Raw genomic sequence first — 17,326 nt, 5'->3', positions numbered from 1 at the left:
CTTGATAAAAATAATGAAAAGGTTTTTTTCTTATCCACTATCTTAAATAGTTATACCTACTGTATCCGTACCGATTCGATACTTCACATTAATATAACCTTCGGAAGGGTTGGAAACCTTCTCATTGCGGTTTTTAGCCAGCAGAAAAATCTTCAACTTGTTTTTAGATTCCCCACACTATTAAGCAATTACTGCAAAAGTAAATAATATCGTCTTTATTTTCAATAATTTAAGCTTACTCGAAAATAATGGGGACCATACTTGCGTAAAATCTTTAAGCGCTCGATATAACCACGCATCATTTTAACTTACAAAGCCCCTCGAGTGTCACCACCAGATCTCGATGAAATTTCATAGGTGATATGAAATGGATTCCCATGAGATGTAGTATTGGTTTCAGCAGCAAACGCTCAATACTCTTCGAGATATTAGCGACGGAAAGTATCAGAAAACGCCTAAACCTATGCATCCTTCGCAGGACAACAATACCCCGTCTGTGCTCTTCAACCTAGCAACGGAATATAAGGATATATTGTTGTGCTGCGAAGGATTGGCGTTTTCCGGTACTTCCCGTCGCTAATATCTCGAAAAGTACTCAGCGTTGGCGGCTGAAACCAAAACTAAATCTCTTGATTATCCATTTCTTATCATCTTACAAAATTTGAGCGAGATCTGATTCTTGACGGACTTTCCTTGTTAGTGCTAGACAGTGGCGCAGCAAGAGGGTTTGGGGGATAAACCCCCCCCCCCAGAGCTCAGAGAATTTTTTAAGTTTAATCCATTTTACTTTAGTGGATTGATATTACTAATATAATAGGGTAAGGATGAATAAAATATCCCTCAAAAAGCCGTAAAACTCACTATTTTGAACCATATATCATTAAAATTCCGCAATTTATTAATCTCGCACCTACCGCTTATCCTGGTGGGTATACTATACCCCTACACACCCCGGTATTATTGCACCTAAACCACCCTCCCCAGCCTTAATTCCTAGCTGCGCCCCTGGTGCTAGAAACATATATGCATGTTCAATTATTGCCACCCATACACGTAAATCAATCATTTCGACCTCAGAAATTACTATTTATCAATTGTTTGCCACAAATGACGAAAAAAAGAAAGATGACATTTTTTTATCCGAGACTAAAACTTGACCTTTTCTTGACCTAAGGAACCCTAAAAGAATTGGTAAACGACTCCAAAAGAGTTTTCGAGTGTTTCAGAGTCGTTAAATCAATGCTGCTTCATAAGGTAGTACTGATGCAATAACTCTTCCTGTGAAATCAGGGTATAATCCGATACGTGGGCTGTATCTCGAAAATTCGAATAAATTTCAGAGTATCCAGCTACGCACTCTCACCGACACATGACCTCGAACGCTGTCCTTCTTCCTAAACCCCCCCGCGCGAGAGGATGGTAAAGAGAGTCACAAGCGCGTGACCATCACGATGACATCATCGCCAAACGTGAATCGTAATAAAATGCTGAGACGCGCAGTAAAAAATATCACGCGACCATGAGTCACAGGAGGGGAAACTATAGGTGACGTATCAAAACCTCAACCGAACAGAAAACTCATTCCGAAACTGGACGGACGTACTTGTTTGAACCGGAACTGATGATTATATAACGACGGAGGGGAAGGGAGAAGGCGCTTTATAAACTGCGTAGCTGGAACATCGAACACAGAAAGGAGAAGCCAGAGAAGCGTTTGAGGCCGCAGCGACGATATTCTACGGACGCCGAAGTCAAGGAATCAGCTTCTACACCTCCAAGCACGACGAACGCTATTTGCAGAAGCGTGAGTAGAAAGAAATAACAGAATAGAAAACTATTGAAACTTCTATTTGGCAATTCGCTGATGATGGCTAAAAAGGAAATAAGCGCCTGGAAACTCCGCTCATGCAAGCAAACCAAGATGGTTGTCAAAACGTCGCTGCGACGTCCTTTAAAAAATTGCTGTCACTGCAAGTCTCCTTCCAGTAGAGCTTCGGAATATATGTGTAAAGAGAATCGATGGCAGGCGAGGTTTAATACGTTTCTCCTGAGTCAAGGCATGAATGTGCAACAACGACCTTTCGAGAATTGCTCATACATGGGCGTACCCAGCGAGGGGCAGCAGGAGGCAGCTGCCCCCCTTGAAGCAAAAGTAAATTTAGTTTAAAACGAATAATTTTTTATACCCAAGAAAAGTGATATTAGTACATATAAACCATGTAATTATACTAAAAATATTTTTTCGAGCAAGTAATTGAAAAAACAAATAAACTACTGTTATATATCTTTTGGTTTCCTTAACCTTTCCGTGTCACAACTTGAACAACCACGGCTTGCCCCCTCTAGATTAGGTCCTGGGAACGCCCTTGTACTCATAGCATTTCAGTGCAAATTTAACCCCCATAAGAAATATTTGGCGGTGAAAGAATTGAAAAATATATAACAGAATTAGCCTTCCTTTATATTTCATACAATTCTTTGTAAAATACACACATTTCGGTAATAATTGTCTACGTCATCTGTGTTATTTTCATTGAGAACTTATTTTACAGTTGTCCCCTCCCAGGGGCGCAGCTAGGAAGTACGGCAAGGGGGGTAAGATAAATGGTTCAAAATAGAGAGTTTAACGGCTGAGTGAATACTTCGATGTTTTGTTTGAGAGTCATCCATCCCTCTAATATTAGTTACTAAATTTGTCGCATTGAAATATTTTTATAAAAAAATTTCTTAGAGCTCTAGGGGGAGGGGGTTTTTTCCCCCAAAACCCTCCTCGCTGCTCCGCCGCCCACAGCCTCCACAGCTTGCACCACCTCCACAGCCAAAACTAGGCGCTGTAGAATGCTTGAGGTCTCAACTAAGGTCTTTCTGACCATACATAATGATATACCGAAAAACATTTCTCCTTATCTATCTATGAGTACAGATAAGGTACTGCGCATTAGGTACTTAATTTGTGCACTTCGGAAGAAATTTTAATTAAGAGCGAGCACCAAAGGAATAAAGTTTTTTCAAAAATTTTAATTGAAGAAATAATTTTTGAAATTTTTTAACACACCTTGATGTAGGGCCTATTGTTTGTGTTTGGTACATTGATTCATTATTCATAAAATAAATCTTTAAAATAATAGTACATATATGGTAAAAATGCCAATATTCTCACATGTGAACATGCTGCCTAAAGACATGAAAAGGTTACCAATTGCTGTTTTACATGATTCATGTCGTTAATCTGTGCAAGCATTGAATTCATTCCCCCAATATTTTTACTGCTCAGCTTATATAGTGGAGCATCCAAGTAGCTAAAATTCCATTCACATGTTTAAAAAAATGTCCCATATTCACACACCTTAAGTGAGTTAAGCTAACTTAAGGTGTGGGAATGTGTGCAAACCGCCAGTGGGAAGCTGTGGGAACCACCAGCTCTGTGCTATGAGCAGCTAAGAATTTGGGCATCTACCCATAGAATGGCGTGATCTTCATCACTGCCAACTTCTATGGGTGGATGAGCTAATCTAAACTGCCTTTGGTGCTCTTTTTGCCTTGTCTCTATCGTTTAGCTTGTCTGGTAAGCCCCAGGTGTCTTCAGGCTGATGGGATCCTTTGCCTTCACCTGTCAGTCCCTTAATTTATTTACAAATTTTGTGACTGTATTAATGTAGACTTCAAGAAATTAAAATGTATTCACGAGAACAAATTAGGAAAAAATAGATACAAACATGATCAAGCACATCATTTTCCAAATCAAACATGCTTTTGCTAGAGCTTGTGGGATTATTCTTCCATGGCTCAGGGGTCTTCAACCTTTTTTTAATGCAAGGGCCAAAAGTTGATTTCACATTGTCTGGAGGGCCACAATGCTCCGCATCACCTTACCACCACATCAATAAAATAAAGAAAAATATAATTTTAAAGTGGAATAATCTTTATCGGCAAAAAATTTCAATCAAAAAATGTGATTTTTTACAGAAATATTTTTTACAAGTGAGTCAATATATATTTTATATTGTGTGGCATGAATCAGTACATATTTTCAAAGCTTCGCCCCCTAGCATATATTTTAGGAAGGAAAATTCATTGTCACCTATCGCCAAGTTATGAATAGGCCCTCTCTCTTCTTTGAACTCCGACGGTTCTTCAAAAATCAGGGTGTCCCTCCAAGAGTCATGCACTTGATTATCAAATACCTTTTAAATCACTCGCGCCTGGGGTAACATCATCCTCCAGTTCTACTTCACTTGATTTGTCACTATCACTGTATCCTTCTTCTCCATTCAAACAACTAGAACTATCTGAATCACTCGGAAATTCACTTCTTCTGCGATAGCATCCTATCTTGGATAGACATGGAGTTGGCCATCAGCTGAGCTAGTTGACATCTATTTCTCCAATTATCAATCCTATGTACGTAATTGTATTGATAGCAAGCCACTTAAAGATTATCATAGGTTCGTATTAGTCATTAAATTTTCTGAGGTAAAAAAAGTGTGAAGTCCTCTTGGCTATCACTTCCAACAGCTGTTTAGTTACCTACTGAACTTGCAAACAATAATATATATACCATTTCTATCAAATATCCTTCTGAGAAGTACATATTTCAAAGTCATGTGCACACAAGTGCTCTGATTAATTAAGAAATAAACTTAGATTCCTGAGCAACTACAGTATATAATCATCTAAAAATTAGATTCAAGTACAGTTGAGGACCTCAAATTCAGAATCCAGAAAACCAGAAATCCGGAGCATTTGAAAATTCCTCTGCGTAGTGTTTCGACTTGGCACCACTCTCCGAGCCTTGTTCTGGGACGAGGAAGAAGCTAGCCCACGCTATGAACATACGCTAACAACCTAGGCAGGGGCATGTGGGGACCTCAAATATCGAGCACAAGAGCCTCAATGCATTTATAAATTAATTAATTTAAAAAATATACCATGAAACCAGAAACTCTTTGCTCCCAAGCTTTCCGGATTTGAGGCCCTCAACTGTATAAGGAATTAAGGTGTGAAGAAGCATGTCACAAGGATAATGTCTTCATTTCAGGAGTCTGAGCCAGAAGGAAACAAGACCATATTTAGTACCGCTTCAATTGACAAAGAGAGAAGAAAATGAAAACAATGGGAAAGATGGGTTTCCACTTCAGGAAACATGGTCACTGTGGACACAAATCTGCTCGCTGCGATCAGACCAATAAGTGGTCAGGCTGGAGAGCATGTGCAGGCCAAGGGCATGGTGGGAAACAGCAGCCTTCTGAGAGCATGGGTCATGGCCCCTGTCATCAACACCATGGCCATGGTCATCACCACCACCATCATGGTTTTGGGAAATGGGGCTCTAAGGGTATGATGAGAAAATTTCATCATGCTCATTGTGCTCATATGCACCACTTCCACGACCACCATCAGAAGCATCATGGCCACACCCATCCCCACTGTCATCAACACGGCCATGAGAGATGCTCGCAGCATGGCATGGGTAGAGAACGCATGGAGAAGAGACATGAGCAAGCTCATGAGTGCTGTGCCTCTAGGTCTCAGAGTAAGGCTTGCCAAACTGAACCTATTGCGGAAGAGGCTGCAGATTGTAGCGACTCTCAAGCAATTGAGACAGAAGCCAATCAAGCATCGGCTTAAGGTATGTTACTTTTCAGGTTACTTTTTCTAGTCTTTTTGCTGCTTAAGAGGCAGAACTTTTCAATGCATGAGTGTACAAATGACTTAGGAATCTACATGATTATTGGCAATGCATTAGGGTGGAAGATGAAAATCATGATTCCAAATAAAACAGACTTAATGCACAAATATGGGCCATAAAATATTCCAGGCATAGATTTATGCTTTAACTTAATATAATATTTTTGTATTGCTCATATTTTCCATTCCACTGACATGCCATTAAACATTTCTCTAAAATCCACATTGTTTTCAGGAATAAAGAATGAAAATAGCTGATATTATTTTCATGCTTAATTTGGGAAGCGAAAGCAGAAAATATTTCTGTAATGAAATTGCAACAGCATCCCATGATACCACAGCTAATAAAACTCCAGTGGTGCACTTTTAAATCTATTTTGTCTCACAATTGGATTGTCTACTCTGAGACTCAAGTGTGATGCACTCATAGGAAAATTGTTATCCACATATATTGATTGCAAAGAATAATGTGATTCAGAGTTCAAGCAAGTCAAATAATTGCTGCATACCTGCTATGGATAATTCAAAAGAAAGACCATAATATGGGATCAAAGTTTGAAGTTTAGGAAATCAGGATTGATCTGACATGGAAGGTAAGAAAGATAAGGGAGCCCTAAACAACTGATATAAGCCAAAACATCAAATTTTTTTACAATACTTCCGTAAATAGATGTGCTTGATTGAAGAGCATCAATATATTTCACTTATTCTAATCATAATATGTTATTAATAAATAATATATTCACTCACTATCATAATGCCAATTGGATTTTGTTTCTATGATACGATGGATGAATTTTCTATCAGAAAACAAACTTTTTGTAGATTATACCGTCATCCCCGCTTACTTTCACCGTACGCAGTAATTACTACCATAAGAAGGCAAGGATAGAATAAAACTGATTTTGATAGATAAAAATATGTATGTAGCTCATTAATAGAGGTATGTACCATATTTTAAAGAATTTTGGTGATGAGGAGCTCTCTTTTTCTATGTATTTTGGTTTGCATTATAGACTAAATGGAATGTTTCACATGGCCAGTAGATTTGGTTTATGACCAATGTATCAGGAATATAGATAAATGTAGTGGAGTTGAACTCAGCATTTACTGACTGCTAACAAAAAATATGATGCCTCATATCAGTAATTCTATAATTAAGTATTAAAAAGTCAATTTAAAAGAAAATATTTCAGATATGCTTTCTATTAAATGGTGTATTATATGTAAGCATATTCCATATCATGGTACATATTGTTGATGCATCAAATCAATTTTAATCATGTAGCACAAAATATCAAAATCAAATTGATAAACACACAAAAGTTAACCCTAATATTGGAAACAAACACAGTGAAAGACGAGAGATTCAAAAATACTCGAAAGCTTCTCTCTCGGATGAAGGCTCTGATACAGCAGTTTTCCACCTAACTGCTAAACCCACAATTTAAACTTAAAGTATAGATTTTAATATTTCATTGATACTTTACAGGAAAACTAAGGTCGTTAATGTAAGTTACCTACATAGAATTTTCAAATTGGATGAAAGGAAAAATGGCCTAATACTATGATACATGAATAACTATCAAAATGAGCAATGTAAGCTAATTACTTGCAAAATAATTTGAAAAAAAGTGTAAAAATGTAGGAAATAATCAATACATGATTTGAAAAGGTATACAGGTAAGCAAAAACTAATAGCTTTATTTTACTATTTCTAATTTTAATTAAATAAAAAATTAGAAGTAAGGATCTGAATTTGAGGATACTAAATCAACATGTAAGATTTTCAGTCAAAATTTCCCAAGACCAAGTTTGGCTAGGAAAAAGGACAATGGCAGGAATTTAAATTTTGTGCTTATTATATCAAGGAAATTAAAGTAATTTTAAATGATAATTCATATCACTGAAATTACTAACGGTTGGAACTCTATTTCTCCTTGCAGGAAAACCGAAGCATCATGAAGTGCTCAGCAATGGTAGATTGGATATAGACTCAATCAGATGTAGCGGTCAATCAACTGATAAAAATAAAATGAAATACTGAAAAGTTTTGACTTTTTCTTTTTAACGGTTATAACTACCATCTCTAAATAAGAGTTTCCCTGAAGGAAAATAATAAAAAAGTAATGTTCCTGCTTCCAGAGGGATAACATAGTATTTAGCAGTGATGTATAAAATCTTAGAAATAAATGGAGGTAAGAAGCATCACACCTAAAACTCTTTTGTTTCTCCTCTTACCAAGAATATTCTCTTTTCATCCCTCCGTTTAATCTTCCACATGTAAGGGTGAGCACTACCAACCAATCACCTTCACATTACATATAAGAACCAATAGTACCTTCCATGACGTTCCTTGGCTCAGGTGATGAAAACAGATGAAATTCGCTTGAGATGATACGTGTAAATATTATAGCCATAACCTATGATAATGTCTCAGTAAAGGTTTCTTATATTTTAATTGAGTATAAGGTCATTCTGCATGTTAATAGTATAGAATGTTTATCATCCAACATTTCAATATCAATAACTAGTCCAGCTCAGCATTTTAAGATTTTAATAATTAAAGAATAAAAATGCATCTTTAGCAAAGCTTCCATGTATTAAACAAAGAGACTTAGAACTAGAATCAATCAATTACCCAGCGAGTCCATGAAGCAAACTAGGCTTAGTTACCAACCCCACTATTAACGAGGTAAGTCAAGACTACAAGTAAGTCAATTCTACCAAAACATAAATCAAGAACCGAATTAAAAATAAGAGGGTTGTCCATGTAATGAGTTTTCCAACAATTTTTTACTTTTTCTTTTCAAAGATGATAAATACCCCCTCTCACATTGAAAAAAAGTTTTTTTTTGGGTTGAATAGTGCAGTTTTGGGAAGCTTAAGACTTTTCCCTACTTTTCAACATCATTACCGCTGAAATGAAAGCAATTTTGCATAATGTGTACCATCTTATTTGGGCCTGACTCGTTGAACTCTCCAAACTGCTCTGCAAAGTAGGTAGCTTAAAACTTCATCTCTCAGCTCATCTTCTAATTCTGGAATGTGTCCAATTCTACAACGGTATGCAATGGTTTTTCCTCACTATCACAGATATATCAGTACATCTGCATTGAGGCACTTCTTCAATTCATGGAAGAGATGACAGTCACTTGGGGCTAAGTCTACACTGTTACTGATGGTTAGCTGTGTGACATTATTCCATCCAAATTTTTTGATGAAATTTGTTGTTGCAAGGTCGAAGTTGGGCTTCTATTGCCACATGGTCTTCTGTGAGCATTGTTGGGATGCACACAAACCTTGGCATGCCCTATAAGGTTTGTCAAATTCTTGTCATTGAAGATCTTGCTGACTCTAGGAATCATCTTGCTAAGCTCCTGAAACATCACACTTAAGGCTTTCAAGCATTGTGCCTTTCACTTTTGCAATTGTGTTGTGCCAAGAGTCCAGAACGATGCATGGGCGTCTGTCCGTCATTCTTTGAATTCTCTGCACTGTTTGCACTGTACTCAGCTTCACACATTTTGGCATGAATGTCTACTGGTCCATTGTTCTTTGCACAGAAAATAAATTCACAGCATGTGATTCGCTCCAGGTGGGAGAAGCAAGTGTAAGCTCCGTCTTTAATGGTTGCCAAGCCAATTCTGATTATTGCAGACAGTTCAATTGGGCGGGGACTGATAGAGGAGGAACCAAGCTCCTTGCCCATCACCAGATTCTGTGAAGCATTAATCTTCACCACTGCAGCTCTTTGGGAAATTTATGTAATGGACAGCCTTTATAAGTTTTCATTGAAAACTGTTCATGATGTTGAGCATGTGTCCATTACAATTTCCTTATAGATTATGAATGAATCCATATGCTTAGAAAGAGAAGTAGCATGAAAGTAACAGTTAATATATATATATATATAGTAATATCTTGACTAGGTCAGAGGCAACACTGCCAAAATACTTATGTATAGAAAAAGTGACAGCCAATAACGTTCAACAATCAATACTAAGTTGAAGTAACCTGATAAAGCACATGAATTTATGACTGTATAGTAAATTCAATAGAGGATTATCATTTTCAAAAAGTCTTTATTCAAAGCTATATAAATCTTGAAAATGTTGATGAGAAGTAGTATGGGCATTTTATAAACTCATAAAAACAAATTTGGATCAAATTTACAAAACATAGAACACAAATAAGGCATTTGAACCTCAAACATACATAATAGCATAAGAAAACTGACATGAGTTCAGCTACTTGTAAATTATGATTAAAATAGAGAGCTATGCACCGTCTACAATACAAATGCATTCAATAGTGAAAATAGCAATATCATTAACATAAGAATTTGCTGATACAGCATACTCAAGCTGAAATTTATTTGCCAATCAAGTTTTGGCCTAAGCACCAATAAGTATTGATTTATTCAATGCAATGAGCATAAATTGACATATAGTACTCATACACATCATTAATGTACTTCGACTAAGTAAGATATATTTACAAAAAAATAACTGATATACTCTATGTTTATCATTTATCTGGAAGATAATCAGGTGTAAACATCATAAAAATTTAATTAGCTCAATATATTTTATATTATGTTAAAATATATTACCATATCTGATATTGAACACTAACAAGCAAGAAAACTCCAGCTTTCACATGTTTCATTAACGTCACAAACCAAAATTTGTACAGAATAGTTAAGAAGCTTCACAAGCTATTAAGTCAATACAATGGTATGCAATGGTTATTCCTCACTATCACAGATATATCAGTACATAAAATGCCTATTTCAAAGAAATGCATAAAAATATCCTTGGAGGTTTAGTTGAAGAGAAATAAATTTTGCATTTCACTAGGAGTAATTAAAGACGATTTAACGAACAAAGTAAGATATGTAGAACTGAAGCATGTAGGCATGTAGGATGCCAAATAAGAGCAACTTTCTACATGAAAGAAGATTTAAAAATATGTAAATAATTACATATTGAACTTTAGCAAAAGAAGGCTGATATTATTCAAGCCTAAATGTATCACTTATTTCTCATTTAAAATTTCTACCAATACACAACACTCTAATTTGGTAAACAATAAGAATTAAAATGGCAAAGTATAGCAAAGAAAAATATGCTTTTACTGTCATGAAATGTGATATGTGAAAGTGTATTTGGTATATTTGAGCTTTTCAACTAGGCATAGTTTAATTCTAAAAGCCATGGTGTTCAAGCATCATATACACCTCAATAACTGTAATACACATGTCAAGAAAGCAGCGTGACTAGCAGTCTTCACAGCTACTTTTCAATAGCGTACTTAGGAATCATTTATCAACTCTATAAATACTCATAGTAAAATACACATCCGATAAAAAGATATACGTATATGATTAATACGAAAGTCTTGGAGCTTCATCCTTTCTTTTTAAGTCTTTATTCTATATCACTCGGAAGAAATAGTTTATGAAAACTATTTTTAAAGCCCTTTTATGAAATAACTGTCAGTCTTCATGGAAATTTTCCAGATTGGGAAGCTTTATCAACACTATCACATTTTACTGCATGATCCTCCTCTTCCATTCCCTGGACCTCCACTGCCTGTATGCTTATAATGGCTGATGTCAACTCTATCAAAGAGACAAATGAAAAAGCTAATTAATTCACCATCATGACTCCGACAACCCTCATTTTTCATAATTAACTTCATACTTCAATATTCTAACCATATTAGGCTCTTGCAGCGTGAAAACATTTGACTGATGTTTACAAGCTAAAAATATCACTTAACTAAGAAAAGAAATTACACGAACACCATATTTTGATTTCCATATTATACAATTATTTGATCTTACAAAAAAACTGATTTATTCATCACCAATTTTTCCAACAACCCTACATTGCAACTGAAATACAGTACACTCCCGATTATCCGCGCTGATGATGGGGAGGGACGGCACGAATAATCGGAAAACTTCGGATAATTCAAACTTTAACTTAAATGTCTTGCAATGTTCATAATTTACCTGAAGCAAACAATATATTATTATTTATGCAGTTACATATTCGGTTATTTTAAAGTGCTTCCTGGACTCAATGAGAGCTTTCTTTGCCAGTTCACAATCTTTTTAGCTGCGATAACATGATTGTACTCGTATTTATTAATATATATTATTAATGCTCTACGTAAGGTCTGGTTTCGAAAACCACACATCCGTGGCTGCGTGATCACGCATACAGAAAAGTGGTTTGCATGAATGCTTTGAAACCACTGCTCGACGTCGGAAACTTTTTCAGGCACCACGCCACGTAGTTGAGTCTAGCACAAGTTGCCCGGGTTGCAACTGCTGCGGGACGTGTATCCATGATCACAGAGCGCACTATGAAGCTTGTAAAACAGAAGCACGGTACTCCCGTGAATGCAGCTAGAGCGTGATCGCTTCCGTTATACGAAGGAGATTCTAACAGAAATAATAATCCTGGTGTATCCTAGCATTAATGCAGTAATTCCGATGATTTTGCATCCGATTTTATTTTTAAATATATAGATCGCTGAAAAAATTGAGCGAGAGTGAAAATCATGCACGGATAATCCGCAAGCCGGATAAACCGCAGCCGAATAATTGGGATTCTGCAGTACTGGAAAAATGTATCCCCAAGACATCGGTCAGTTTCAAGATTTTTGTAGGGTTTTCATTGACAATTTGACCAATTCATTCAAATTCACATGATATGATGCATTCTCAGAATATGAGTTCAGAAGCTACTATTCAGGTAAGGTAGGTGATGATGAAAGTTTTTTGAAAATTCAATTTTACACGGTAATATGGCTATAGGAGCATACCTTACTGGTTTAGTATCATCCTCTTCAGCTGCCAAAACTACTTTCAACCCCTTATGCCCAGGTATCTCATCATCTTCTTCAGCCATGAGAAACATAGCTTCTTCGTAAGTAGGCGGTGGTGCTTCTTCTGCCAAATTTTCATCACCGTCGCCCATACCACTACTCGCCCAAGTGCTGCACCCGACTAAACCATGGGGATGTACATGGTATGATCCCACTGACATTGATGGCACACTATGACCACTTGCAGCCCCACCTCCACCTTGAAATAAGATACTTTTTCAGATATGGCCAACATAGAGTGATAAAATAAAGCCTATGACGTTAACCATTTACTGCCTCACGGCAATTCCACATTCATTATGGCAGATGAGATGGACTCCATTGCATTACACCAATTAGCAGTCTCTAGCCTTCTTTGACTTAATTGCAGATGTAACTTACTCCTGCTCATGTTTTTCTTTCTTATTTAAAGCAAATTCAATAAAACTTCACTATTACATATACAATTAAAAAGCTTATCTCCTTGTTGAAGGGATTAATGGTTATTGTTAAATAACAGATAAATGAAAACACTTTGTTCAATCTTCCTGTTGCAATAAGCATGATTAATGCTGATTTTTCAGTTGAGGTCATCGATGTAATGGCACCAAATCATCAAGGTGTATTACAAGGACTAGGGATTTAAATATTTATGCCATAGCTGGCCCTTAAACTTAAATAAAAACCAGTGACAATTGGCAATTTAGCAATCATGCGTACCTCAAATGTATCTTCTCAATCACTAATGCAAATAGTTTGATTAAATGACTTCTAAGGTAATGACAGAAAATAACATATTCATTTGGTTATTTCCAGACTACATAAAGAAAAGATCAACGTGTGTTGTGGGTTACATGTTTCCATCAAAGATCACCTAATGTAGCACCGTATTATGCAACGGTGTCACTCTCACCAAAATATGACAATTTTTCTATTTTTAGACATACAGTCACAAACATTGAGGCAAAAATGTAGCAGAAGTTCATATTCCAGAGGGTGTTTTAATATCTAGTCTTCCAGGTCACTTGGAATCATGAATAACACGAATAAATTTGGAACACACACAGATTGTAAGGGCAAAATAGAAGTCAAAAATACACCAAATATCACACAAAATGTATACATACACACATCATTCAAGGAAATGAGTGCTTTACCAATATGAAGAGGTTACATGGTAGCAGTGATCAGTAACTTATTTTGCGCCAATTGTTAGTTCTGAGTTTTAATTTATCAATAAACCCATTGGCAGCAATTTAAACCTTCCTCTGACAACAATAACTAAGGAAGAGAATTTTTGTGAGCCTTTACTCCAAGCAGAGTTAATTTTCCTTCTAACTCTGATGCCACTGCCGAATGACTTGCAGCGACCATTTAATTTTTTTCGCAGATATTTCACTAGAATCAACTGTTTCCAAAGTAGACATACATTTATCAACATATTTTCTGTTTTATCAAGGGTCTCATAGGATCAACAATTTAATGTAAAGACTACACTATGCTTAGCTCAGTTTAGCACAAAGCCATAGACCAGATACTTGTAATTGGCCCATAAACTTCCATGGTATCCATCAAAAGATCACATTATGTACTGAATTCAACTTGTCACCATTTTTGAAATACCTGTAAGTTCATCATATATTATAGTCCATTCACTTTATGTCTGTGGTGAGCTTTCGTGAGATCCTGGACACTATTGGATGGCTTCGCTGATAGGGGATGGGTAGTACCGAGATAGAGAGGAGGAGCAAACTTAACGTTGCCAAATGTACATAGCCACCCTACTTTGTCACTGACAACGTGTAAGTCATAGGTGGCCACAGGTATTTTGGCCCCGGTGCCGAGACAATATACCTACTCATTTGGAAGGCATTGGGGATAATCCTTTCACAAAAGCCCATAACATTGTCAGCTACCACGCTGAATGAGGCAGGTGGATATATTGGTGGAAGGCATACTTGTCACATACAAGGAGAATGTGTGAGGTATGGCAACACTGCTTCACGAGCAGATACACAATAGTGGTGGCACTGAGGCCACGCCTACTGTTTGCTGATTGGAAAATGCAAAGTCACATGTTGATAAACTTTCCCTCCCCTCATCCCCACTTGCTTGGGCTACACCAGCTCACCCGCAGAGATAAAATGAACAGAGTATAGTGATTACTACTACCATTGAATTTTACGAGACAAACAAAAAAATCTGCCATTGGTGAATACCTGCGGGAATATTCAATCAATTTCCATAACCACACAAATACAGCACATCACCGCAGCCACGACTAAAATACTTTTTTCCAAAGATCATTTAGAAGCCTTTCAGGAACATATTTCCCATTACATATTTTAGCAGAGGAATGTGAGGAGCTTAACCTGAAGGCCTTGAAGGGTTTCCTAAGCTTAAAGCTAACTAGGACCAATTGCCATGAAATCAACCATCATACTTGTTGTTCACTGAAATTTTGATAGCATAATTCAAGTGCTTCAAATATAATTACAGCATCAAAGCATTTATTGAAATATATTATATAACAGGCTAAAATAGACCACATAAGACTACATTCCTCTTCAATAAACAATAAAAACAACATATGGCATTAATTACGCTAAAAAACAGCGCATCATAATCCAAAGCAAGCAGAAACGATACATAAAAATAATTAAAACCAGCCATTACTAATTTTCAAAAAAATAAAAATTTACATACGAAAATGCAAGATGACTAAAGAAAATGACTTCTATAAGAATGATATATCGTCTGTAATGATGAAATAACGCAAATCCCATTTGCACACTACATAAACACAAGGATTCATTTCCATAAATTATATTTTTGATGGGTAAAAAAAAAGTTTATTTAGAGGAAGCCAAAATTAGGGTAGGAACAAAAATAATGAATTAAAAATACAAAGACTGATATTAATATAAAGACGGAACCTACACACCAAATACGTCCGCATGCATATTAATCATTGAAGTGCGAAGAATGTATATTTCCACTGATTAGCGATACTCTTAAATATTGGGCCTCGAATAGCTTCCTTTTTTAAACATTATCCAAGGATTAAATAAATTCGTAATTGAGGATTAATAGAAAATAAGCTTTCGAAATAATGATATGCTCCTGAAAACAGCCTTACAACGGAGGATATGGATATGAAACATTTATCAAACCTGGATCTGTAGCACTTTGTCCACCGCCGCCTGATGGGATTCCTTGTCCATTAGTTCCCATTAGGAGATCATATGAAGGAGGCAAAGTGAGACAGCTCGGATTTCGGGCAACAACACCATTGCAGGGTTGGTTTCTTGACTGTTGAGCCAGCTCCTACAAACACCAATGAGTAAGCAATTAGTTTGAGGCATATATGCTATAGATGCTCTTTTTACAATGAAATTCATCATCACTCGAAATAATGCTATATTACCACTATGAAAATGCATTAATTTCCACAACTAACCCTCAAAAGTGCTCTTTGACGCAATAGCATCTGGATTAAGTTCTTCTTTCTTAAGTACAGCACACTTTTGACTGCAACCATCAATCCGGAGCAGATGAAAATTGGGCCAACGAGCCATATGTGCCCCAAGTTGGAAAACAAATAACCCTGAACATCTCCCAATGCTAAGACAGTTATAACTGTGCCAACAGCGAATAACACTGTCGAAAGAGCGAAGTACGAATATGATGTGCAATCACACTGACCAAAGGCCGAGTTATTTTCGTAGCAGAAACGATCGACGTTTCTAAATCTCTGGCGAGAATAATTTTCTAGGGCGGAAGCCATGCAAGCAATTCACGGTGGATGGTTGTATGCGAGAATTCGAAATCTTGATTACACTCTAATGTGTACACTTGAAAACCCAAGGCCGCAACTTTTGCCAGGTAGAAGTCGTTGACATTTTGTGGTTTGCAAAAACTTAATAAACAATGTCAACAAAATGATTGGTGTGCCAATAACCTGGCATCGCACACATAACGACACTTTTTTGGGTAATTAGTCACTTCAAAACACATCTAATCCTGTTTCAATCTTACATGCACCACTTGCGTTGTGTCAAAACAAGAGAAAAACGACCGTCAATGCTACCACCGCGCGCAATTAGCATGCAAAAATATTACCAACATAACCAATTACAAATTTCGTTCAACGAATCTCGAAGACATGAAGGATACATATTTATATTCGTGCTCTGAGATCTCGGTGCTTTTATCGGCTATCCAGGGACAACTCTGGTGTTTGGGCAGAAAACCAGATAATGATCATGCTGTAATTTATTGTAGTTCGCAGGATAAGCATTAAACATGGTAAGATAGTGAATGGGTATAAAGGGTGTTGTATGGGGTGAAAGTGTTCTCCAAAATAACATGGTCAATAAAAATTCTGCCATATAATCGAAGATGTTAGCCATGAACAAGACGGTTGACATTTGTTGATGTTGCTCCCAGCCAGATGACTGTCCTGGGTGTTTCTGTATTTATTGACTCATATATTATGTTTGACATTCACTTTTTTGTCGATCATAGTGCCCACACACAAAAGCGTATACATATGCACAGTAGAAACATACGATCTACTGGTCTGCGGTCTATTTATCTGAAATAGGAGACCGTATATATTTACGAAACGTCTACGGTATATCCTACCCTTATTTCTGTATTCATATGGCAAAAAACGTATATGTATATTTATTGACCGTTTTCCTTCTCATATCTGCTCTGTGTGATATTGTATTATCCTATGGGGATGAAAACG

At 36.6% G+C, this 17,326-nt stretch overlaps 2 protein-coding genes across 7 annotated transcripts; one reads left to right on the top strand and one right to left on the bottom strand.

Moving 5' to 3' along the window:
- Positions 1-1,539: 1,539 nt before the first annotated feature.
- On the top strand, positions 1,540-7,738 carry LOC124161561 (histidine-rich glycoprotein-like). Of its 5 annotated transcripts, XR_006865381.1 has the most exons (5): positions 1,554-1,804; positions 5,039-5,629; positions 5,924-6,281; positions 7,181-7,371; positions 7,635-7,738. XR_006865381.1 is itself a non-coding variant. In XM_046537944.1 (2 exons), the coding sequence occupies exon 2, from the start codon at positions 5,104-5,106 to the stop codon at positions 5,626-5,628; it is 525 nt and encodes a 174-aa protein (XP_046393900.1). In that variant the 5' UTR covers positions 1,571-1,804; positions 5,039-5,103; the 3' UTR covers positions 5,629-5,630. The 5 variants fall into 5 exon arrangements, 1 of the variants encoding a protein (XP_046393900.1); XR_006865377.1 differs by having other exon boundaries at positions 1,540-1,804; positions 5,924-7,371; XR_006865384.1 differs by lacking the exon at positions 7,181-7,371 and having other exon boundaries at positions 1,558-1,804.
- A 2,015-nt stretch (positions 7,739-9,753) lies between these two features.
- On the bottom strand, positions 9,754-16,653 carry LOC124161547. 2 transcript variants are annotated; one of them, XM_046537925.1, is made up of 4 exons: positions 16,031-16,652; positions 15,744-15,897; positions 12,529-12,790; positions 9,754-11,314 (listed from the first exon to the last, which is right to left on the bottom strand). In XM_046537925.1, exons 1-4 carry the CDS (start codon positions 16,355-16,357, stop codon positions 11,236-11,238), a joined length of 822 nt encoding a protein of 273 aa, XP_046393881.1. In that variant the 5' UTR covers positions 16,358-16,652; the 3' UTR covers positions 9,754-11,235. The 2 variants fall into 2 exon arrangements, with proteins under 2 accessions (XP_046393881.1, XP_046393889.1); XM_046537933.1 differs by having other exon boundaries at positions 11,226-11,314; positions 12,534-12,790; positions 16,031-16,653.
- Positions 16,654-17,326: the final 673 nt, after the last annotated feature.

This window comes from Ischnura elegans, chromosome 1 (assembly GCF_921293095.1).
Source record: "Ischnura elegans chromosome 1, ioIscEleg1.1, whole genome shotgun sequence".
Lineage (NCBI taxonomy): Eukaryota > Metazoa > Arthropoda > Insecta > Odonata > Coenagrionidae > Ischnura > Ischnura elegans.
This window is presented reverse-complemented; position numbering and strand designations above follow the sequence as displayed.